Raw genomic sequence first — 23,925 nt, 5'->3', positions numbered from 1 at the left:
TTTATGTTCCTCTCGTGTCTGCTCAGGTGTACGGCAATTCTTTAATGCGCATCACTCTTTCTCTCTCTCACACACCCCCACAGGAAAATAAAATAAAATGAAATAAAAACAAACATAAACATGTTGTCCATCATTTCATATATTTTAACGTAGTAGCTCTAAGATCCGATGAGCGATGTTAAATTCCACATACTGTATTTCTGACTTTTTAATATTCAACTTTGACTTTAAGATAGAGCCTCATTTAATAAAATAAACTTTAAATCGATAAGGCCTGCTGAACATTAGCCGACCAGGGGGAGCAATGGACCGGATTGTTATTAAACATGTCTTTTGTCAACGAAACGCATGCCTGTGGTCATCAGGACAGAGACAGACTTCAATTCCGGGGGAAAATTGGTTCACTTTGTTGTGCCAAATGAAACCCCTACGTTCGTGCCCCACTACAAGGAAAATATATGAACACGACCAAAAAAAGGAATTCTCATTTGTAGGCACGGGAAGAAACTATGAACCAAATTAAGCGATTGGTGGAAACCTCACATGTGATTCCGTTTCACAACGTTTGTTCCTGTGAGTAAATGGCTCCTCCTGCAGAAGAGAATCGAAAACGGAGGCTGAACTGGAGTGCCTGGGCTGAAAAAGGCAAAACACTACAAATTACCATTTTCCGGACAAGATACTGGGTGCTTGATAGTGCAATGGTTTTTGGGTTTCTATTTTATGTTTTAGATTGAACTCTATCTTAGAATTAAGAAAGGGTTCTAACGTTCTGTTGAATAATAAACACCCCAAATGAACTCCGTCAGAGCGACCAACCGAAGACCCAGGCGAGTGTCGAGGCCGCGCCCGGTACAGCCGGAAAGAAACAACCAAGAAAGAGGTAGAGATCTAGTTGGCTAGCTATATGGTTTATTCGAAGTTATAGTCAACGTGTTAAAGCGATGAAATTCTAAAAGACGCACGACTCTTTGCTTAGCCATGAATTTCTTTATGCGTTGAGAGAGATTTGAAAGATGACAAGACAACCGTTGGTTGTAAATCCTTGGGCATTAGGAAACACCGAGGCTCCTTCTGCGTTTGGGATAGCCCAGGCCGCGCTTTGTTTGTCTTGGTTTGCTTTAATCCTGAATGATCTGGAAGGAGGTGCTGATGTGTTTTTGCATATAATTGTATTTATATTAAACTTGCTTTTGGTTTACACTAGGTTCGGTGGTTAATAAAGGTCTAAATTCTGATATATTTTGAAACGGTGCCAGTCACTTCCTTTCTTGCACTTGTTTATGGCTCTCTGGCAGGCTAACTGCTGTATAAGATGTGACTGCAGCCGGACAGAATTTAGCTAGCCTTGTCAAGCTAACTCGCTAGCTAGTAGTCACATAGCTACTGCACTCAAGTTGCAAATAAGCCGCTTTTCTTCGTGACATTGAATCACTTCGGCGTTTTGTATTGTTCTTGAGCTCAGTAACTAGCTATCTAATTGGCAAAAACATTTTAATGTAGCCGTTACTTGCCATCTTTATACGACGTAAATTTAGCTTGACAGCTAGCTAGCAAATGCGTTCTTGGACTTATAGATAGGTAGTTTTGGATAATTTCGAAATAATAGGTTAGTGATATTCTCACTATACAACCTATTTTGATTTGCTTTGAAAACTGACTAACGTTAATATTAAAATATTCCATGCGAACCAATTATCCAACATGTATGCTTTGAAGTCAAAAACGATTGCGCACTGTTTGTAGATGAACGTAGGAGTCATTGGTTTCCTGGACTTTCAGTCTAGTGAAATTGTTGTCATTGCTTTGTTTGATCATCATAGTTGTGTAAAACATCGCTTCATACATGTAGTATATCCAGGGTAGAAGGGTTAACATAATCAATTGGGTCAGACCGATAAGTTAATGCCCTATGCGTTTGTCAATTGATGATACTAAAGAGATGTTCTACTCACACGTACTCAGTTACCGGGCTGGCTACCTCCTCCAAGCATAAACGACTGAGATCATAACCTAAATAACCATATCAGTGTTTTTACATTTATGTGCCACAAACTCTGATATAGGCCAAAATTGTCATTGGTATGTGCATTGTGGTTTCAGTGGTTTAAACGTATTATAATTTATGGCTGTCACGCATTTGCAAGTGTTGTGCAGAAAACCAGTTTTGCCAGCATAAAGCTCAGATTCACCGTTAATCTTCAGTTATAGCCTTGATTTCCGCCCAGGGCTACATCACCTCGATACGACTCCTACTTCATATATGATGAAATGGGCACTGCCAGTGAGCACAGTTTTGGGAGGGTTGTTTCTGATTCATAACTAAGCTCATCTAAACTGGACATGTCTGCATGAATAAGGTCCCCTGGATGACTGGCGGAGTTATTTTATTTTATTTATTTATCTATCTATCTATCTATCTATCTATCTATCTATCTATCTATCTATCTATCTGAGTAGTGTGAAACTCCAGTTTTTATTTCCTTTAATGGAGAATTGACATTGCTGCCATGACATTTCTACCAGTCACTAATTCAATTAAGGATTTAATTGGCCTTAGTTTATTCTTGGATGAATTTACTAGTAAAGTAGTTGCAGTGAAATTGTTTAATTGTCTAAGTAGACAAAATTAATCTTGTATGCCTGAAATTATTGTCATACCTTTAAGAATTGAGAGCCCCAACCAAAAGATAGGCCATGGACCAGATGTTGAAATAAACAATTACTTTGCAGTAGGGTTAAAATGTAGGCCTTTCTCAATACCCAGGGCTGGATGAAGCATATTTTACTACAGAGCTTCATCGGGTGGGGAAGACAATGTTGAGACAGTAGAAATAATCAGACTGGCCCGATTGATTGACCCAAGGATCTAAGGGGCAGTGCTCACAAGTAATGGTGTTCATTGAACCCTCTGGGATTAAATTCATCCTTGGAATTGGTTTTGTCCTACAGACTTTGAAGACAAGAGGCATGATATCATGTCTAATCCAGTTGCTATCTTGTTAATCTATTATAACAATATACCTGCATCTCCTTCTGAAAGCTGTGTGATTTAAAGATATTGCTGAGTTGAAGGCTTTCAAAAATGACTAAGACCAAATCTCAGTAATGGAATACATCATATATTTGTGTGTGTATGTACGTATGTGTGTGTGTATATGTGTATGTGTATATGTATGTATGTATATGTGTATATATATATATATATATATATATATATATATATATATATATATATATATATATATATATATATAAATAATGTGTGTATATATACACATCTTCGAATGCAAAATTCTGATTAAGTGGATAAAGTTGATCCATGGAATTGGATGAACACAGCTTTGCAAATGTTGTAATTCATACATATATTTCCAAAAGACCAAGCTGTAGTGTGATATTTACACTTGTAAGAGTAGGAAGCAGGTTATAGGAACTTTTGAGAAATACTTGCAGAGTCATGTGCTACCAATCACTGTCTTTTTATATGAAATGGAAACAACATTTATCATTAATGCTGTTTGAGGTTACATTTTCTGTTGCCTACTGTTCAGCAATAGCTCTACAAAAAAATCTTAAATATACATCTCTAAAAAGAGATCTGGTGCATTGTGACTGTAATAACTCAAAATTTACAAATCATTTTTACCATTTGTTTTACCTAGATTGTTTGTATATCTGGTGTTTTGCATTGTTTTTTAATTGACCTAGATTTAAATGTGACTCATAAGAGATATCTCTGCTGTCATCTGCCAAGTTATTTCTGTTCTAAATAACAATATTAATCTACTCCTAAATGATTGCACACCCCCAGTTAATTATGCATTACACTGATCCAGTGTCCATGTGAGGGTTTTCCAGTGTTTTATTCCTCACCAATATCTTACTCTTAAGTAAACTCTCAACTTTGGTTTGTTTTTTTTTTTTTTGTTTGTTTGTTTTTTTTATTGCAGTCTAAATAAGACATTTTAAAGACCTATACATTTGTTTGGGTTTTATGTTTGACGTACTATGTTCTGTATTATGAATAAGGGATTTTGTAATGAGATGGCGGAAACCTACAACAGGGCTCATAGTTAAACCCTTCTGGTGCTTTTTATGTTTGGGATTACACCAGTTGGTGAATTCTGTTTTGGTGTTTCCATTATCTGAAAATTGTAACTTAGTGTTTCCGAGTGATGGGACAGGTGAGAATTCCTGATTGTTGTATATCTAGCCGTTCAATATCCCGACTGGACAAAGACTTGTGAATGATGACCAAGTTTTGTATAAATGTTTTAACCTCTGATTTGTCTGTAACAAATAGACTAGCGAGTAATGGGGATTCAAAGGTGTAGCATACCTGACTGATGCAGTCATTTTTGTATGTTAAGTTACCGCAGGGAATAGAATGCAACCAAAATGGAAGTGTTCCGGAATGAAAATGTTGTGGAAACTGACTATGACTTTGCAAACAGGTTATTTGCCTTGACTCAGACTTTCATTCTTGCACTTTGTGAGACATGCATGCAAGATTACACTGGAGCCTGTAAATAAGATGTCCATCATTTGACTTCAAAAATAAATTAAAGCTGAAATTAGATTTGTTGTAATTTGTAAAGGTGTTATTAACATAAAAACAAAGGTGGTTTGAACCACATCAGTCCTGTTTAGTGGGGTCCTATGTTTAGAGGGCACATAGAGATGCTGTTGTGTATTGCACTAGTTGGTCAGGCACCTTGTGTTTGTAGTGGTTACTGCACCGAGTAGCCCTGGAGAGCCCACTGTGCTACCAGAGCAACAGGGCTGCGTTTGCTTGGTCTCTTGCTGTGGTTGGCTTGATCCCAGTCGCTGGGGATATTGTGCACAGAATGGCTGCCCACTCTTTTGAAGGTAAACTTAAATTGCTACTTTATTAATTCCTCCTACAGGAAGGTCTGACTGAACAGTTTGTTCATAGTAAAATACATTAAAATGGCAGGCAGTCTGAAGGATGTTTCTTGTGTGGGATGTTAGTCTTTGTGTGGCATTCTCTTGGCTTTGGCCATATCAGCTCAATCCTGCTGTAGAAGTTGCTTTATTTTTTACAGAATAATTTATTAATTTTGTTCTTCTAGTGAGAGAAAGTTGTGTACCACATTGGTCCATTTGCATCTCAGTTTTATAACCAACAAACTACAGTCCCATGCAATCTCAAAAGGCCTTTGTGTTGCAACTTAATCTTTTAGACTTGCACTTAAAATGGGTGTCAAAATTAAGTTTGAAGTATGAGTGTGGAAATGTTAAGATCACAAAAGACCCTTAAGGCAGGCAAATCTTAACAAAATCTGCATCTGAGGAAAATAAATCTGTAGAATGTAGTTGCCTTATTTCTGAGAGTGTGTTGTCTCTTGACTTTATATTTATGTACTAGCCTGTAGTACTGCTCATTCTGATAGTACCTGTGAAAAATCGCTCAACGGTATTTGAATTGGGCATAATGCTGACAGTGGTGCATATACAAAAACATGACATGACATTCTGTGTGTGATAAAGCCAGATGTAAAAATGCACAAATTTGTGGATCTACTCATGAAATGCTGTTCCTGGTATTCCTATTATTTATTTATTTTCTATAAGCTATATCTAGCTGTATATGTTGATTTTATTAAGAGTTTGTATTTCTGTATATGCTTTAACAAAGTCAAAGGTTGGAATACATGATTGTATATTTTTTCAAACTACACATAGAGCAGGTCTGTGATTGTTCTCAATCCTCCCTCCACAGACTCACATCCTTTTGACAAAGTTACGTTTGTATGAAACTGTTGAAAATGGAATGAATTATGAAATAAATTTGGGGATAAATCATATTGAGCTGTTGAAAGTAATGAAGGTTAAAACAATGAAGTGAAATATAGACCTAATCATTCACTTTAAAAGTGGTTTTGTTCCTGTGCTCAAACATTTATATATTCATGGTAAGGTTGACATTTGCACTGAATTGCCATTTAAACAGAACTCATTTGCTAATGGTATTGTTTTGTCAAAATATATTGTGTTGGCAATTTACTGAAAACATATGGGATATAATTGTGGTTCTGTAGGCTAGTTACAGAAAAGTGTTCCTGATTTTTATTTTTTTTAGATGTCACCATCAGAGGAATACACAGCTAATATAATTATTGTGGTGTGAAATGTAAGTGGTTTTATAACACAATATGCTGTTCTGCATGTTCGTGGTCTTTGATGATGAAATGGAGGTGGTTCTATTCCCTAGAAATTCTGCAGCACTTCAAACAACAAATTGGGATGACTCGAACATATAGGTTTTCCCTTCTGATGTAAAGGTATTGTTTTTAAGATGCAAGGAATTTATTTTAATTTTTTAACAGCTGCAGACATAGCTACACAGACACTAGTCCTATAGCTGAAACGTGTAGAAGACTTGTGTTTTTGTTAGGGTTATAATTTATGGAATGAATGTTACATTTTTCTTAAGTTGCACAGTTGTGCAAACTGGCTTATCCTATTAGCCTGTCTGTGGCACATCCAGCGATTTAAAATGAAAATAATAAATAGTAGAACTACAATTTGCTTGGTTGGATCCCAGATGCAATGCTGCAGACTTCCTTGCTCTGCACATTGACTGGAGACAACAAAATGGATTTCTAATTGCCTTTAGCCAGTATCTACTCAAACTACAATATTTGCTTGCTTTGGGTCATCACAGACCTGTCTTTGTCTGTGGATGTGGCAGTTGCCCAATGAAGTCTAGAGAGGAGGTAGATCTGTGGCATGTGTTGGGGTTTCCTTTGCAGGTTGGGTATTTGATGTGTCATTGCCATCAAAGGGATGGGACACAGCGCATTCACCAGGAGTCCAAATCCTAGCAATGTGGCTTCCCCTCGGCCTCCCGTCCATAGGCCTGTAGACTCTGTGCAGGATTTCACCTGCTCCATTCAATGCAGCTGCTGAGGGGATCGAGGGCAGGTCAGCTGCTGCTGCTGTTTCCAGCTGTTTGGGCAGCCTGGTCTCTACTCTGAGACTACATATGAAACTCTCTGCTCACCAGGGTGCTGGAAGCAGCCTATCCATAGAGAAACACAAGCGAGTCCTTTCTGGAAAAATATTCTGACAGTGTCATTGAGGACAACATGTCTGTACATTACAAACCTTCTGTATTGTATTGTTGCCTCCAGGGGTATATTTTCACTACAGTCCTGGAATTTAATGTGCTTGCTTAATCTCTAAGGGCAGTATGGAAATAGTAATTTCCGATCACTGTAAATATGCGTGATTGTGTAATGAATAGTGCGAATTTTTTTTATTTATTTTTTCTCCCCTTCCGCCTAGATGAGGAGGTGGCTGCAGACATGGTCGCTGAAGAATCTGGACCAGGAGCTCAAAATAGTCCATACCAACTTCGAAGAAAATCACTTTTACCGAAGAGAACTGCATGTCCATCAAAGACTAGTATGGAGGTGTGTTTTGATATGGTTAGATTGATGCATGGTTAGTATGTTTGAGTAGACTGCCGAAAGGAGCTTTGGTCTTTAGTGATTCCTATCCACATTTCGTAGTTTGAATCCTTATTGGATGTAAAATGCATTACTAAATATAGTTGTTTAATTTGTGCTGTTTGTGTGAGAATTTTGGTTAATTCATTCTGATTGTATGAAATATTCTTAAGGCCAGTTGAAGGATGGCCTTGGCCTACCTACTTTAAAAATTAATCAAACTTTTCATTAGTCTAATCTAGTAGTGAGTGTTAGTATGGCATAAAAGGATTTTTTTTTTCTTCCTTGCTTGATAGGGTGCTTCCACGTCTACGACGGAAAACTTTGGTCATCGAGCAAAGCGTGCTAGGGTGTCAGGAAAATCACCAGATCTACCAGGTAATGGAAATCTATATTGCATTATGCCTCTGATAGTCATGTTTGGGTGTGAGCTGAAAGCCAGATACAGTGATCTGTGGGGACTACCTATCATGACCCCTCTGTCCCTCTCCTTCAGCTGCTCCAGCAGAGCAGTACCTGCAGGTGAAGCTCCCAGATGAGGTGGTACTGAAGATCTTCTCCTATCTGCTAGAACAAGATCTATGTCGGGCTGCCTGTGTGTGCAAACGGTTTAGCGAACTGGCCAATGACCCCATCATATGGTAAGAAGTTATCCGCATGCTGCGTTACCGAATAGTGCAGCATCGTGATTACTGCTAAACGTGGAGAATTAGTTATTTGCCAAGAGATTCTAGGGAAAAATAATTCTAAAAACTAAATTTAAGTTTCTGAGAATTAGGTGTGGCCACCCAAAATTAATGTGGATAACTAATGGTTTAATCAAATGTCAGCTAAATTAAAATTGTCCCATTTTTAAATGTTTGGTTAATAGGAAGAGACTCTATATGGAGGTTTTTGAGTACACCCGTCCTATGATGCATCCAGAGTCTGGGAAGTTCTATCAAATTAACCCAGAGGAGTATGAGCAGCCCAACCCATGGAAGGATAGCTTTCAGCAGCTTGTAATGTGGCTTCCTTTACACACCATCACACTTGTTTAACTGTGTGCATCTAATCCATCCATCCATCCATCCTTCCAATCCATTTCCTTAAATGACAAAAATCTTTTGTAAATTCACCTGATTCATATTTAGAAATAATTTATTTTGAATTATGCTTTACTGATTTAGTTGGTGTTAAATCTCCATAATGTGATCATGTATAATTTTTCAACTCAGAATGAAATTTTGAGTTTACATATCTTCCAATGTGTCCACAGATGGAAACTGACCAAAGTGTGATTATTTGTATGTTTCAGTACAAGGGGGCACATGTGAAACCAGGCTTTGCAGAGCATTTCTACAGTAACCCATCCAGATACAAAGGGAGAGAGAACATGTTGGTAAGCTCCAAACATCCATTAGTGCTGACTCAGTTATTTTGCACTCTAGACTATGTTTATATTTTTGACATTTTGGCTGTGTGGTTAAACATATTTCTTTTTCCTTAGTATTATGACACCATTGAGGATGCACTAGGTGGGGTCCAGGAGGCTCACTTTGATGGACTGATATTTGTCCATTCGGGGATCTACACAGATGAGTGGATCTATATAGAGTCACCAATCACGATGATTGGTGCAGGTATGCATGCGGTAATGTATGTTTAAATTCAGGGACTTGCTTAGCATTGTAACCTATTCTAATCAAAATCTGTTGTTCCCCTTCACCATCACCATAGCACCAGGGAAAGTAGCAGACAAGGTAATCATCGAGAACACTAGAGATTCAACATTTGTGTTCATGGAGGGGTCAGAAGATGCTTATGTCGGCTATATGACAATAAAGGTATGAGATCCTTTTTGAAAGTGTCTGGAAGTGGAACAAAAGGCCACTTCCATGCCCTTTGAAGAAGTGAAGTTGGCATTCCATGTTTCTTGATTTGTTTTCTTTTGCTTTTTAACTCTTCTTTTTCTTCTTGAAGTTCAACCCTGATGATAAGTCAGCCCAGCATCATAATGCACACCACTGCTTAGAGATCACAGTCAACTGCAGTCCTATCATCGACCACTGCATCATTCGCAGCACATGCACAGGTCAGCAGATCTATGACTGAAGGTTTATTTGTTCTGCCTCGTTTGTGGCATGGTGGGAGTTGTAGTTGGCCTTAATGCTTGTCTCGCATTCTGCAGTGGGTTCAGCGGTGTGTGTGAGTGGCCAGGGTGCGTGTCCTACCATCAAACACTGTAACATCAGTGATTGTGAGAATGTAGGCCTCTACATCACAGACCATGCACAGGTAACATGACCTATGTAAATGAGCTGTCAGTTTTATGCACTACAGCCTTTCAATAGCTGGTGACATTCAAAGTTGGAGGGGTTTTTTAGGTTTTATGTTATTAGTGTCACTGGTACAACACTTTTTTTTGTATGTTGACTTATTTCTTTGGAAATGGCTTAATTGTTCTAGATCAGGATGGCTTATTGTCTGCAGTGCTTGCAGATATTAGTTATATACTTTAAATTACTATGGCCACAGATAGATCATGCAAGCATCTATGATCTAGAGGTCCAGAGTGTTAACTGTCGTCAGTAATGCGTTTGTATTGGCTCCTTTTCCAGGGCATTTATGAAGACAATGAAATATCCAATAATGCACTAGCTGGGATCTGGGTGAAGAATCACGGAAACCCCATAATCAGACGCAATCACATCCACCATGGTAGAGATGTGGGAGTCTTCACCTTTGACCATGGCATGGTAACTACAACCTGTTCAACCAAATCAGTCTGTTGTTGCAAAACTACCATTTTCCTTATTCTACTCTTGAACGAAATAACTGGGAAGTTACTGACTCATGGTAATAAATGTAAGAGCCAGTTTCTGAGATCCATTTTATGTCTACAGTAAAAAGAATTTCCAATGGTGGTTCCCCTTTGGCACTGCCATTTAGTTCCTGACAGGCTAGATCCATGTCCGTGAATTTGGACAGTATGACTGTAATTGTCAATATACAGAATGTAGCAGACTCTCCCTGCATAAGGGTCTTAATCTAGAGCTCAGAATACACCTTCATTCAAAAAATGTTCCCACCACACACAAATATGTCTTGAAAACAAAAACCCTTACAGTTTAGGAGCTATTTTTATGAGAAACATTTAAGTTTTTGTGGAATGACTTTTAATGTGTACTTTGTCTCCCCCTGCAGGGTTACTTTGAAAGCTGCAACATTCATCGAAACCGAATAGCAGGGTTTGAGGTGAAGGCGTATGCTAACCCGACAGTTGTGCGCTGTGAGATCCACCATGGCCAGACAGGGGGCATCTACGTGCATGAAAAGGGCAGAGGACAGTTTATTGAGAACAAGATCTATGCAAACAACTTTGCTGGTGTGTGGATTACCTCAAACAGTGACCCCACAATTAGGTAAATGTGCCAGCCTTAATATAGTTGTTTTCTGTTTACCCTCACACAGCATCGACACTAGCGTTGGGTATGGTTTGTTTTTGTTTTGTGTTTTTCTGATAATGATGCTAAAAGGGTACCGGTGCCTAAAAGGTGAACTAATATTTCAAACCAGTTCTTCAAAGTGAACAATATATTAACACCTTAAATATATAAATAAATCCAAACACTGAACAAATTTACATTGCCAGGGAGGGCCATACTGCCTACTGATGTTCTTGGCTTCAAGTGTACCCCATGTGTTATCACCCCCACCCACCATTTTGGTGAATATGACCTCACTTTAAACCATTTTGCTTTAAGTATTTAAACCCTGTTTAAGGTTCCAGCTAGTGGCTAATGGTAGAGGTCTGTTGCCATTGGAGGGCAGAAGCAAGTGTGATATTAGCATTTTGAGAATAGAAAGAAGCTTTTTGGACATGTAACTTATTTACAAAGGCTATTATCATTGTTGTTGACTTCAAATGTTTAGCAACATTAACAACATTTGTCCTAAACTAAACAACAAAATTTGTACTCCAAACATCTTGGTGGATTGACTGACTTTAGGGTGAAAAGTGAGTATAAGTTGTATGTAGACTGTATTTATTGATTGAAAGGATGTTATTTGAGAAGTAGAATAGAAATACTTAAGCTATTATTAAGGTAGATGTTTTTCATTATTGTTCAGTGGATGCACATTTATAGCCCCTGATGTCCAATTGCAGGGGTAATGCGATCTTCAATGGCAACCAAGGTGGTGTTTACATATTTGGCGATGGCCGAGGTCTCATTGAAGGAAATGATATCTATGGCAACGCCTTGGCAGGCATTCAGATCCGTACCAATAGCTGCCCCATTGTCCGGCACAACAAGATCCACGATGGACAGCATGGAGGCATTTATGTGGTGCGTCAACAGGGTTAAATAAACAAGCCAACAACTCACTAATTGTATTTCACAAAAGCTATGGAACAAATAACTTGGTCTGAGAACATGGACCATTTACATTTCATTGTTATATATGAAGCCAAAATAACCAGTACTCCTTAAATATATCATGTTTTTATCTTAAGTCCTATGTATTTATTTGTGTTTGGTAGCATGAAAAGGGTCAGGGTGTGATTGAGGAGAACGAAGTTTACAGCAACACATTGGCAGGAGTGTGGGTAACCACAGGGAGCACACCAGTACTGCGCAGGAATAGAATACACAGCGGCAAACAGGTATGATTTGCTAAATTTAAATACACTGTTAGTAAAACCTCCTTTCAACAGGGCTGAATATAGCTAATAACAGCGGCAGATAAGGAGAGCAGTTATACCTTTACCTTAACATAAAAAACTACTATACCAAAGTAAAGGTCTGAGAATAGGTAAAGTGCATCCTTGGATTGTTTCAGCAGTTGATCTTGTGAATTTTTAATGTCTCAACTCACAAACATGTGATACACCTGTACTTTACAAATACCTTCATTATATAGCTGCTGCTTCATGGACTGTGTTGTAAAAACCTTTGTGTAAATAAATTTTACTTTATATGAATAAAAATACATTTGAGCGTCTACATTAATAAGTGAAGGCTTCTACTGGACTTGTTTATTAGTCATGTTTGAGATGTGCCTCTTCATTTTTACCACAGGTTGGGGTTTATTTCTATGATAATGGACATGGTGTGCTGGAGGACAATGATATCTACAACCACATGTACTCTGGAGTTCAGATCAGGTGTGTTCTCGAAGATATGCAAGTTCAATGTGCATCACAGTAGATAAATTATATAAGTGTATGTATATTTAAGTGTAATATGATAATATGCATCACTGTGCCTCTGAAAAGTGTGATTGTTGGCATTGCCTTCTCTAGCAGATTGTCTTGTATTTAAATAGTAGCCTGGTTTTTGCCTTGCAGAACCGGAAGCAATCCAAAAATCAGGCGAAACAAGATCTGGGGTGGGCAAAATGGTGGCATCCTTGTTTACAACTCCGGTAAAGAATCTTCTGTCTCTGAATCCTTCTCATGTTACAGTAAGGTTTTTGCAGCAAATGTCAGATATTTGGCAGTTGATTTAGCTTCATTATGAACAAATTAAATTGGTTATCAGTTTTTATAGCTGTGCATCCAAATGCATTCTCAGGTTTGGGCTTCATAGAAGACAACGAGATCTTTGACAACGCCATGGCAGGGGTTTGGATCAAGACGGACAGCAACCCCACACTCCGCAGGAATAAGATCCATGATGGGAGAGATGGAGGGATCTGCATATTCAATGGAGGACGAGGTTAGAGTCTTGAGTATTGTGCTGCCCCAAGTTCCCTTTTACTTTATCTGCTATAAAATACTACTTTATGTAGATGGTAAATACATTCATACATACTCAAGTAGGAATGAACTGTCTTAAGAAGCAGCATTGTGGGGAAGAAGCTACATTAATTTTGTCATTAGCATGTTCACATAAGCCAGTTTTGTTCATCGTGTGGATTTCATGGTGTCTGTGCTTTAGGTCTACTAGAAGAGAACGACATCTTTAGGAATGCCCAGGCAGGGGTTCTCATCAGTACTAACAGTCATCCCGTGCTGCGAAAGAACAGGATATTTGACGGCTTCGCTGCAGGTGTGGGGAGGAAATTGTGATTTCACTTCCATTAGTTTTTACCATCACATACAGATGGAAGCTTGGTTAATACGTTAGAAATATGCCATTTAGTTAATCATTTACCTTATCTGTGGAACAGGTATTGAGATCACAAACCATGCAACTGCAACTTTAGAAGGCAATCAGATTTTTAACAACCGCTTCGGTGGGTTGTTTCTTGCATCTGGTGTCAACGTAACCATGAAAGGTAACAGGAATAATGTAAGTGGACCTGCTTGTTTTGTCAGGGATTTGACATGCTAAATAGTTAATTAATCTTTTCTGCAGATAACAAAATAATGAACAATCAAGATGCAATTGAAAAAGCTGTTAGCAGAGGTCAGTGCCTGTACAAGATTTCCAGTTACACCAGCTATCCAATGCATGATTTTTACAGGTAAGTGTTAAGCCCATTTCACATTTGGTGAAACCAAAGTACTTAAGAAAAAAAATGTAATTTTCATTGCTTTTTGTTTTCTCTATGCAGATGTCACACCTGTAACACAACGGACCGCAATGCAATTTGTGTAAATTGCATCAAGAAGTGTCACCAAGGACATGACGTAGAGTTTATTAGGCATGATCGGTCAGTTTTGTCTGTTTGTTTAGTTCATGTAATGTTTTATTAATTAAAAATGGCCTTTTCAATTTTTGGATTAGACTGTGTAATAAACTACTGAAATGAGAAAATAACAGGTGGTAGATTGTTCTGTAAGGCACATCTGGACATTGTGTAAGCTGTCTCGTTTACTCTGCAGGTTTTTCTGTGACTGTGGTGCTGGGACATTGTCAAACCCTTGCACGTTAGCCGGTGAGCCGACGCATGACACAGATACGCTGTATGACTCTGCCCCGCCTATAGAGTCCAACACATTGCAGCACAACTGAGGTGGAGCACAAGTGGCCCCAAGAGACTCCAAACCCTCGGTCCAGTGCTGGCTACTCTAGATATAATTCAATTTCAACAAAAGCAGAACAGACACAAACAAAAAAAATTCAACACAGAAGACATCTTTTACAATGCAAGCTATGAGGACTTTTGTACAAAAAAGACATTCTGCTGTGGATATAGTGCTTCCCCTGCTTTCTTTTTGTGCAACGGGTTAGAGAGATGGAAGATAGTGGAGGATGGTGACTTGGGATCAGTATGAATGGCATGAGACACTGCCCTCTATAGGAAAGGATGGTGCAGTACTGTACAGAATCTGAATGAATTGAAACTTTGAGCCATATGAGAGAAAGGCAAAGATGGCTGCTTCAGATATGGGAGGAAGCATAAGCTCTCACCATTTCCCCAACACCTCTCCAGGAAACCATTGCCATGCTATTGTGTATGTATGGGGTATTTAAAAAAATTACCCAGCACTTCAGCATTTTTTTTAAAAAACACATTTGATTTGAATGCTTTCTCATGTCTGTTTTGTATTTTCAAGCAAAAATCTTAAATGTACTTGAATGTTTTTATTTTAAATTTTATTTTTGGGGAATGTTATACCTTTAGACTTACTGTAATTGTACTCATGTTGCAGGATGTATGTTCTTTCTGTGAAAGAGACTTATTAGGAAAAGAAAAAATGAGAAACACTAACTATTCTCCAGCAATGTTTTATTTCAAAGGGGGTGGGGTTGATGTTCTAGAGTGAGTACTTTCACAAGACTGCTAGTGTGGATTTTGACACTTGTGTATTTGGTAGTTCTTAGAATCATGAAATTTTAAACTCCCTTTTTTAAAAATGACTAGGATCCACCTCTGGTAGATCCTTGTTGAGATTGCCCTTCGTCTGAGTTCCTGAGCACCCAAAACAGAAGAAATTAAAGTTGCGGTCTCGGAAAATTACTACTCTACCCCCCCCCCCCCCCAAATGTCCTGGGTGAAATGGAAGCAGTGACTGAAAACAACCTTGCTGGAGAAAAATATAAAGCAGCTTCTTGCTTTATTGAAGCTCAGACATCTATCTATGGCCTTTTTCCCCTTTGGCTTTCATCCAACTGTAATTGGTGACTGTGGGTTTTAGACAGCCTGAATTGTATGCATGTTCCATGACATTTAGACTTAATATATTGTGGAGTACTCAATAACCATTATGTAGATGTTAGTAATTAATCAAAGGTTTAATTTCCTAGTCAAAGAGGAAGTGTTCATTTTTAAAAATAAACTTTATTAGATCATTTCAGTAGTGAAATTTGTTTTCTAATTGAACAAGAACTGATGTTGGGAGTGCATCTTATTTTTATTACAGGGTGACAATCATCTGAACCAGCCTAGCAAACTGTTCATGGTTGGCTGTGGGATCTTCAAGAAATGAACACAGCTTCCTAGGAGGAAACAATGAAAATTGGTCTAATGTTCCTATTTCAAGATACTCTTGAGTATTAAAGAAATTCCAAAGATACTTCAAGAAATTAGTTTCTCACTTGAAGATCCTGAGAGCCACAGTGTTCCTCTCAAACACCTTGGCTTTGCGATGTCCTGACTGGATGACGACTTCTGGGATATTGGCCAGGCGGGCAGCATTGAAGCCATAGCTCTTGGGACAAGCTCCACCAATGAACTTGTAGAGAAAAGTGATGGTCTCCTGGCTGGGGTCCTCACACTCATTCTCTACCATGCAGGCCTGTGATTGTGTGACAATACAACCTCAATTATTTTACTGTTTTAAGCTAAATGTTTACAACTCATTTTAGCTAACGGACCATCAGATTCAGATCCAATTTATTGTCTTGAGTACTGACCATTTCAATTCATAGTGCATGTAAACATGGTTACAAGATGTAAAATGAACCAGACGTGCCATATGGCCAAGTTTGACAGCAGGGTCCTGGGCATAGTCCTCCACTAATGAGTGGTAATGTGTGGAAAACAAGGTTCGGCAGCGTATCTTCTCGGATAGCTCCTTTACTACTGCACTCGCTATGGCTGTACCATCATAGGTGGCTGTACCCCTGCCTATAGTCAATAAAGCAGGGGACAGAAGTTTGTGTTTTTGGGTAGACAAGTAGAAACTAGTTATTGTTGCAAATTAATGTTGAAACAATATGAGTAAGTGTTCAGTGTTACCCAGTTCATCGAGGAGGATGAGTGAATGTCTGGTCACATGCAGAAGGATACTAGCTGTCTCACTGAGCTCCACAAAGAAAGTACTCTCCCCTGAAAGAGAGAGGAAGGAAAAAAAAAAAGGGTTGGTGGGTGGGGGGGTGGGGGGGTTTGAGGGGGAAGAGACATAACCACCCAGGCCTAAGTCCATCAAGTTTTCCAGAAAGTGTGCAGATGTAAAATGACCTAGATGTGGACCATCTTTGTTGGTGGAAGGAAGTGAAAAGCTGATCCTAAATCAGCAAATTTACAAATGCAGCATGGCTTTCCAGCAGGGAGAAGACTCACCAGACATGATGCGATCTGAGGCACCAAGACGTGTGAACACGCGATCCACAGGAGTGAGCCGCAGGCTTTCAGCAGGTACATAGCAACCTAGCTGAGCCAAGATCACCACCAGACCACACTACAGCCACATGTCATGGAAAAATGTCACATGTCTCCATGAGAAACAAAACACACAGATCAAGAAAGAATTATAGTTCTTCCTTTTGATGTAATGGAAACAGCAGCTGGTTTGAATTATGGCACATCACACTGAAAGCTATGAATGTTGCATTTACATTAAGATGAGCCAAAAGCCACATCCTTCCTGTAGCCACAGCACAACTACAGTAAGCATCATAAGAAATGTTTCCTTGTTAAGTCTGCAACAGCTTTCTAGAATTTATTTGGATTCTATAAATGTATAGAATGTATATACTGATTTATACACAATATTTAAAAAGTATAGTTTGTATTGCATGTAAAACAGATAAATAAATCTGTACCCACCTGTCTCATTAGGGTGGATTTGCCACCCATGTTTGGCCCAGTGACAAGCACACATGGGGCCAATGCTTTCTTGTCTTTGCCGCCTTCTTCCTCAGTACCAGGACAACCAATAAATATGTCATTGGGGATGAAGTCATCATCAAAGAATGTTTTTGTGACACAGGGGTGCCTGGATCCTCTTAGCTCCAGGAAAGGGGAAAACTCAGGGGTGTTATCTGGGAGAACCATCTCTGGTCTTGCCATTGGCCCATCACCACTCTGGCTATATCGAGACAAGCTTAACAATACATCTAAAATCAACACACACAATGCCAACTTAGATTATGGTACAGGACCCAACAATTATCAGTTCAAATGTTCCATATAAAATTATGTTCCTGAAAAGAATGTGGCTCAAGTTCTTAAATCTAGTGCTATTCATCTTATTACAATTCAAAATTATATAAAATTATGAAGAGTCATAATTCCCACAACACTAGCCACACTTGTAAAACCTATTATTGAACTTGTTTTATACTTAATATAAACTATTTAAATGCAAATTTGCCATCTTTATAAACTACCTTTTCAAAAAGCCTAGTCAAATGTGGCACTGATTTCGGAAAGAGAGAAATGTTTATCATTATCACAAGCGGTACAGGCACATGGGCCAATATAGATTAAGATAGTCAAGCAAGTTCAAAGATACAGGTTCAACTGTCCACATTTAATCTTAAATGTAATTCCTTTAAAAGTAATTTATGCAAGATTAGAGTTTGTTCTAAAATGAAAAGTGCCTACATACTCAGAAGTTATCATTTTTGTCTAACAAACATCAGAATCTAATAAAAAGGTCTTGATATCAATGCTCTGTCAACATGGAACGATATAAACAAGTGTCTTTGTTCTTACCAAACACAGCCATACATTCCATGGCTGTTTGCCAGTCTCTGTAGTTTTTATCAAAGTTGTAAAACAGCCTCCTCATGCAATCTTTCAATGCTGCATCCCTTTTTTCTTCCCAGCTCTGCAACTCTGAGAACAAGCGCTCAATCTCCTTTGTTGAGTATCTCTTCCAACCCTTCTTTGTGGATCTGACCTCATACTCCTCTGGGATGGTCCTCTCAGAAACACTGTCTGGAACCTCCATCTGATAGCGGTTCCGTCCTGTGCCCCAATAAGACAGACTCTTGCAGCCAAGTCTCTTCTTTTGTCGCTCCAGGTAGTCCTGCAGGCTTCCCTCACAATCCTTTATTCCACTCAGGGCCTGATCGTACTCTGGGTCAAAGCCAGCCTTGGGTGTAATCACCCCTGTGGTACGAGCTTTCTGATGATCAAAAGCAGTGTCCCAGCGGTTGAGCTCTGGTGTAAGGTCTGGAAACTGCCCTTGCTCACTCCTTGTTTTCAATACCACCACCTGATCTAGCAATTTAGATCGGAATCCTTCTGAAACAGGCTCCAGGAGAGATATGATTTCCTGCATGACTTTGAACCCCTCTAGTACTGATAGGAAGTCAGCAATCTTGCGCTTGCTATAAACAACCTCCTCATACAGAATGGCTCTGCCATCTGGGTGATTCTGTCCCTTGAGAGGCATTCCCATGCTATGAATTTTGCTGAGTAGCCTTTCCAGGTCTGGAAGTTTTTTCAAGAGTTCTGTAGCCTCAGTAGCTTGTGCTGGGACACGCATTAGGTCTTCCAGGGCATCCAATCGATCCTCTATGGAGGCAGGGTTGCAGAGGGGTGCACAGATCCATTGTTTTAGCAGCCTTTTACCAAAGGGAGTACAGCAGGTGTCCAAGCACTCAAGCAGAGTACCTTCTGGGCCTCCAGTAGAACCATTCTGGAGGATCTCAAGGTTAGTAAGTGTCACTCCATCCAGGACCATGCGTTGGCGAGTCTGGGCGAAGAAACTCAACTGACCCCCTGCTTGCTCAATCTCCACATCTACTGGAACATACTCTTCAAAGTTGGCCATGGAGATCAGCTCCTGATCCACCAGACATTTCTTAAGATAAAATACGCAACCACCCAATGCAGAGAGGGCAAGTTCATATCCCTCTTTAGGAGTGAGACTTAATGAGTCACTCTCAGAGGTCATTGCTTTTACAGCACTGGGGAAGGCTGATCCTCCTGTTTCAATACCACCCTCCTTGACTTCTTTAAAGTAATCATCTTCTGCCAATGTCTTTAAGGTCTTCTGTGCATCCCAGAATTGTGAGCCAACACTGAGACCCTCTTGCATGGCTGAGGGAAGACCCACCTTGAAAATTTTCCGTGTCTCAGCAGACAAGTTGCCCCTCTCAAACAATATTTGGGCTGGGGCATAATGTGCCAACAGAGTACGTAAACGGGAACAGTGACGGTCATCATGGAACTGACCTATGTGAAAACGACCCACGGAGGTATCAATGAAGCAAACCCCATATATGTGTCCATGGCCTGTACTCTCCTCATTTTTCTCTTTCACACTTAACAGGTACTTACTCTGGGACTCGGAAGGCGCACCATCGAGTACACTGTATGTCTGTGTGCCCCGTGTGATTATTCTGCATACCTCTCGACGAACAACACGGTCAAATTTTGTCGGACGTAACATAGTCTTGCATCGTGCTTCCATCATTTCAGGGGTCTCAGTCTGTTCTACACGAGCCACCTTGTAACCCTTTTGTACAAGAACACCAGAGAAACGGCCAAACCCTATCTCTGGAAAACCAGAATGTGCCCAAGTGCCTTTCATGAAGGTGAGCCCCAACTCATTAACCCCAATTACAGCATCCATGTGGTAGAGTTCATAGAATTTTCCCACCTTATAGAAAAGAACAGTATCAAACATATCTGACTTGAGTTGCCACCAGCGACGCATACCAGGTGTAACCCTGTTAAGGAAGTCTTCGGGCACATAGAGAGTGGTGGGGTTGTAGTCTTCATCTGACTGACGCCTCCTTTGAGCATCCTTTCTTTTGCCATCCTGCAACCAGTCCAGTTTTTCATGGTCCCACACATTAGGCCCTTCCATGCCTCCTGCACCACTGCCCTGACTTTCAAAGCTTTCTGGAGCAGAGAAAGCAGACAGACGAGACTTTGTGTTCACTGCAAGGGAAGGAAGGTTTGCAGAAGATCTTTTGGGGGCCTTTGAGGGTATAGGTTTATTCTTTAGTTTAGGAGGCTTCACTGACCCACGTTTACGTTTTACTGGTTTTACAGGGCTGTTTGGTTCAGATTCAGACATGCTCTCTTCCTCCTTCTCCTCCACTCCACTACTGACTCCATCATCCTCTTCCTCATCACTGCTACCACCTTCCTGATCTGGCTTGAACTCATCATCAGAGCCTTCACTGTCAGAGGCCACCACAATGCGTCGGCGTTTGGGCTTCTGACCATTCTCTGCTGCAGCACGCGATGAACGCCTGCTGGCCTTCACCTTCTCAACCTCTTCTTCTGAGATTTCATCATCTGATGGTGTTGACTTTTCAACCTGCAATGTATGGTTTCACACACAAAAATTAACCAGTGTGCCAAGTTACTGTAAATCACTTATCAGTAATAAAAGCAAAAAAAAAAGTCAGCTCTCAATTAACTGCAGTTATTGCAGAAATAAACAAATTGGTCTTCATTAACACCAAAGGCTACTGGGATGGCTGAGTAAGACTACAATCAGCTATTCTTGAGAAATTATCATTGCTCACCAAGTAATATGCTGTAGAAGCAAAAGTAAAACATGATGTGAAAACCTACTGTGTATCTAGATTCAGAAAGAAACTTTAATGGTCCATAGCTCACTAATAATGTGTTAATAAGCACATTGATGCATTTGTAAACCCGCACGTTTGCTGACAGTATGCTACATATTTCAGTCACCTCTGTAAGGGGCTGAGAGTTTATGGATTATTATTGTGTGTTCAACCACACAAATATGTTTGAAGATAAGGCAGAAAGATGGAAGCTAAACATTCACTAATACAGCTGGTTGTAGTTACTTTCATCAGAGACAGTTACTTTCAAACAACCCCAACTACAAACAGTCAAACTTGGAGCTATTTAAGAGAGAGCAGTGAGTTTTAGATGTTTCTTTTTGGAGCTTTAATATGAAAAACTCAAAATATATACTTTTAAAAGTATTATTACTATATTATAATTATCAAGATCAAGGCATACAGAGTGCCACCTATTAAAATGAATACACTGTATAATTTGTGAAATTGTTAAAGCTATGTTACACTTCAAACTGTCATACAGCTATTAATGAACCTGCAACAACTGGCCAAAATACAAATACAGCTACCCAAAAAGCAAAGTATACACAAATCATCTTTGTTGTGCACCGTTCTAACATTGCCATAAATATCAATTTCATTCATATACATTTTCTACTTACCTCCATCTCTTCCTCGTCCTCCTCATCAGAGGCATCCATGCAAACTGGCATCTTGAGTCTCTGATCAGGACTGTCCTGCAGCGCACGGTCAGCCAGCTCCATTGCCCTGTGAATCACAGGTTTGCCACTGAAGAACACACCACCTGTTTTGGCATCAGCACAGTCTGAACCTGTGAAATATAGGCAAAAATCATGTAATGTCAGATTCTGAAATGGTACAGAAGGTTCAGAATTTGCCATGACTGCAACTTGAACAATCTCGCTCACCTTTAAATTCTCGAATGTACTTTGTTCTAACCCAGCCTCTTGTTGGTGGCTCATCAAAGAAATGAACATGCACTCTCTGATCTTGGCCTCTTCCCCTCATCTGCTGCCCAGACAGAGGATGAGGCACTACCATACAGGGCCACCATGGATGTCCCTCTAGTTTTGCCCATATGAGATGACCAGCTTGGAAAGGTAATGAAGAGCTTAAAAAATATAAAAGATGGTGTTTACTGAGAAACAATCTTCCCACTCTCTACAGCTGTATTACTAAATATTAACATCATTAAGTAGCTTTGCAGCTACACCAAGTTACCAGTTCATAAGGTTATACATTTACACTGGATGCTGATTACTATACAGCTGTACCTACAGGATACCAATTCTTAGTTGGCTGAGGAAACTCGTCTTGCTCTCTAAACATCTTGTCCTTTTTGTCTGGATATTTTTGGCGTTTATACAACACATCATGCTACAGGACTCTGACACAGTATATAAATAAGACAGCTGGAGTACACCGGTAGCGTCAGCAATGATAGCTAGCTGTCTAGAATACAATTTATTGTAAAAAGGTTTGGCAGCCTATTTGGTACCGCTAACAGCTACAGAGTTGCAACAAGCCAGCTAATAAAGTGAACACAGTGTAAACCTGGTCTGATATGTTCACCACTTGGTATTGCTGAGGGCTGAAATGAGTCCTGCAAATAAAAGGCCGCAAATGAGTGTAAAATAATCCCAAGCATCCCTCCCATAACATGAACCTCGCGCCAGGAAAACAAAATGGCGAGAGCTTGATGTATGCCAGCCCAAAACGTGTATTTTAAACCACTTAAGACACGATAGTACAATATTACCTAACACAATGTGGACAAGAACCCAACTTACAATATAAGCGTTCAATAAAGCAAAGACAATCAGCGACAAAATTGAGGCCATTTGACTCAATTAAAGTCAGTCAGCCGGCTAGCTAGCTAGTTGTTTTATCAGTTGGCGCCAGTTAGTGTACTAACGCTAACATATAAGATATATAGCTAATTAGCTCTGGTAACATAACGCGGCAACCCTCTTATTCTTCCAACTTCTATCATGTATTAACTACAAGCAACATTTATGCAAGGGTTTTCATTCTGTCAGTTTAATTTACCTTACCTCTGATCTGAAGACACAGTTTTGGCGTGGCCATCCTTATCCAGAGTCTTGTTCGGTTTTGACGAACACTTCTTAGTGTGTTGGGCTGCATATTTTGCTTCTGCTTTAGGGAACGTAACGCTACTGGATTTGCAAACTGAAGAAGGCAAATCTGCTTTAGCTGGAGACGGATTCGATTTAATTCTCGCAACGGATGGCGGTGACTTTGTAAAAAAATTAAAAATAGAGCTTTGTTTTGCCATGACTGTTCGCAAAAATACTGGCTATTATTCAAATACCGAAAGCTTCCATTCCTTAAAATGCGCGGTATCTATGAGTCTTCGCGGGAAATCACCAGGGTTGAAAGATCATGGGGCGGGACTCATACGTCACTGAACTGTAATCCAGTAGAAGTCCAGACACCTTGGAGGGTTTCTTTCAAGCGTTTTCTTTTAATGCAATATTTAAAATAATCTATCAATAATTTTTATGTTTAATGTTTTTATGAAAGTACTTGAAAGACATTGTACTTAGATACACGCCACTGAATGCGTTACCAGTGCGATTTTATTTTACACCAGAAGAGTGCAGTGTTGGGACAAGAAACGTTTGGAAAAGATGCTGACGTCTGCAATCCAGTCCACAGTTGTTGTTCTTAAAAAACTAAAGTATCGCTTTGGATACGAATTAGATGTATATTAGAATAAAAGCAGACTACATTGCATAGGTCAGAACATGAATGGGCGTTAACTGAAGACATGAAATAGCATAGAT

General features: G+C 39.5%; 2 protein-coding genes across 2 annotated transcripts; one reads left to right on the top strand and one right to left on the bottom strand.

Moving 5' to 3' along the window:
• The first annotated feature begins 577 nt into the window (after positions 1 to 577).
• fbxo11a (F-box protein 11a) lies at positions 578 to 14,738 on the top strand. Its single transcript, XM_027027120.2, has 22 exons — positions 578 to 883; positions 7,315 to 7,442; positions 7,775 to 7,856; positions 7,975 to 8,119; positions 8,350 to 8,479; positions 8,776 to 8,859; positions 8,968 to 9,100; positions 9,198 to 9,304; positions 9,441 to 9,552; positions 9,649 to 9,755; positions 10,079 to 10,216; positions 10,665 to 10,882; positions 11,629 to 11,809; positions 12,004 to 12,126; positions 12,542 to 12,627; positions 12,811 to 12,887; positions 13,037 to 13,180; positions 13,403 to 13,513; positions 13,635 to 13,742; positions 13,823 to 13,931; positions 14,022 to 14,120; positions 14,293 to 14,738. The coding sequence occupies exons 1-22, from the start codon at positions 796 to 798 to the stop codon at positions 14,420 to 14,422; spliced, it is 2,640 nt and encodes an 879-aa protein (XP_026882921.1). The 5' UTR covers positions 578 to 795; the 3' UTR covers positions 14,423 to 14,738.
• Positions 14,739 to 15,672: 934 nt separating this feature from the next.
• Positions 15,673 to 23,491, bottom strand: msh6 (mutS homolog 6 (E. coli)). The gene is made up of 10 exons (XM_027027109.2): positions 23,173 to 23,491; positions 22,027 to 22,229; positions 21,760 to 21,929; positions 18,294 to 20,859; positions 17,403 to 17,692; positions 16,917 to 17,034; positions 16,593 to 16,682; positions 16,327 to 16,481; positions 15,950 to 16,149; positions 15,673 to 15,850 (listed from the first exon to the last, which is right to left on the bottom strand). Exons 1-10 carry the CDS (start codon positions 23,412 to 23,414, stop codon positions 15,769 to 15,771), a joined length of 4,116 nt encoding a protein of 1,371 aa, XP_026882910.2. The 5' UTR covers positions 23,415 to 23,491; the 3' UTR covers positions 15,673 to 15,768.
• Positions 23,492 to 23,925: the final 434 nt, after the last annotated feature.

This window comes from Electrophorus electricus, chromosome 11, assembly GCF_013358815.1.
Source record: "Electrophorus electricus isolate fEleEle1 chromosome 11, fEleEle1.pri, whole genome shotgun sequence".
In the NCBI taxonomy this organism is placed as follows: Eukaryota; Metazoa; Chordata; class Actinopteri; order Gymnotiformes; family Gymnotidae; genus Electrophorus; species Electrophorus electricus.
The sequence above is the reverse complement of the archived record's forward strand: the minus strand, read 5'-3'. Positions and strand labels throughout refer to the sequence as shown.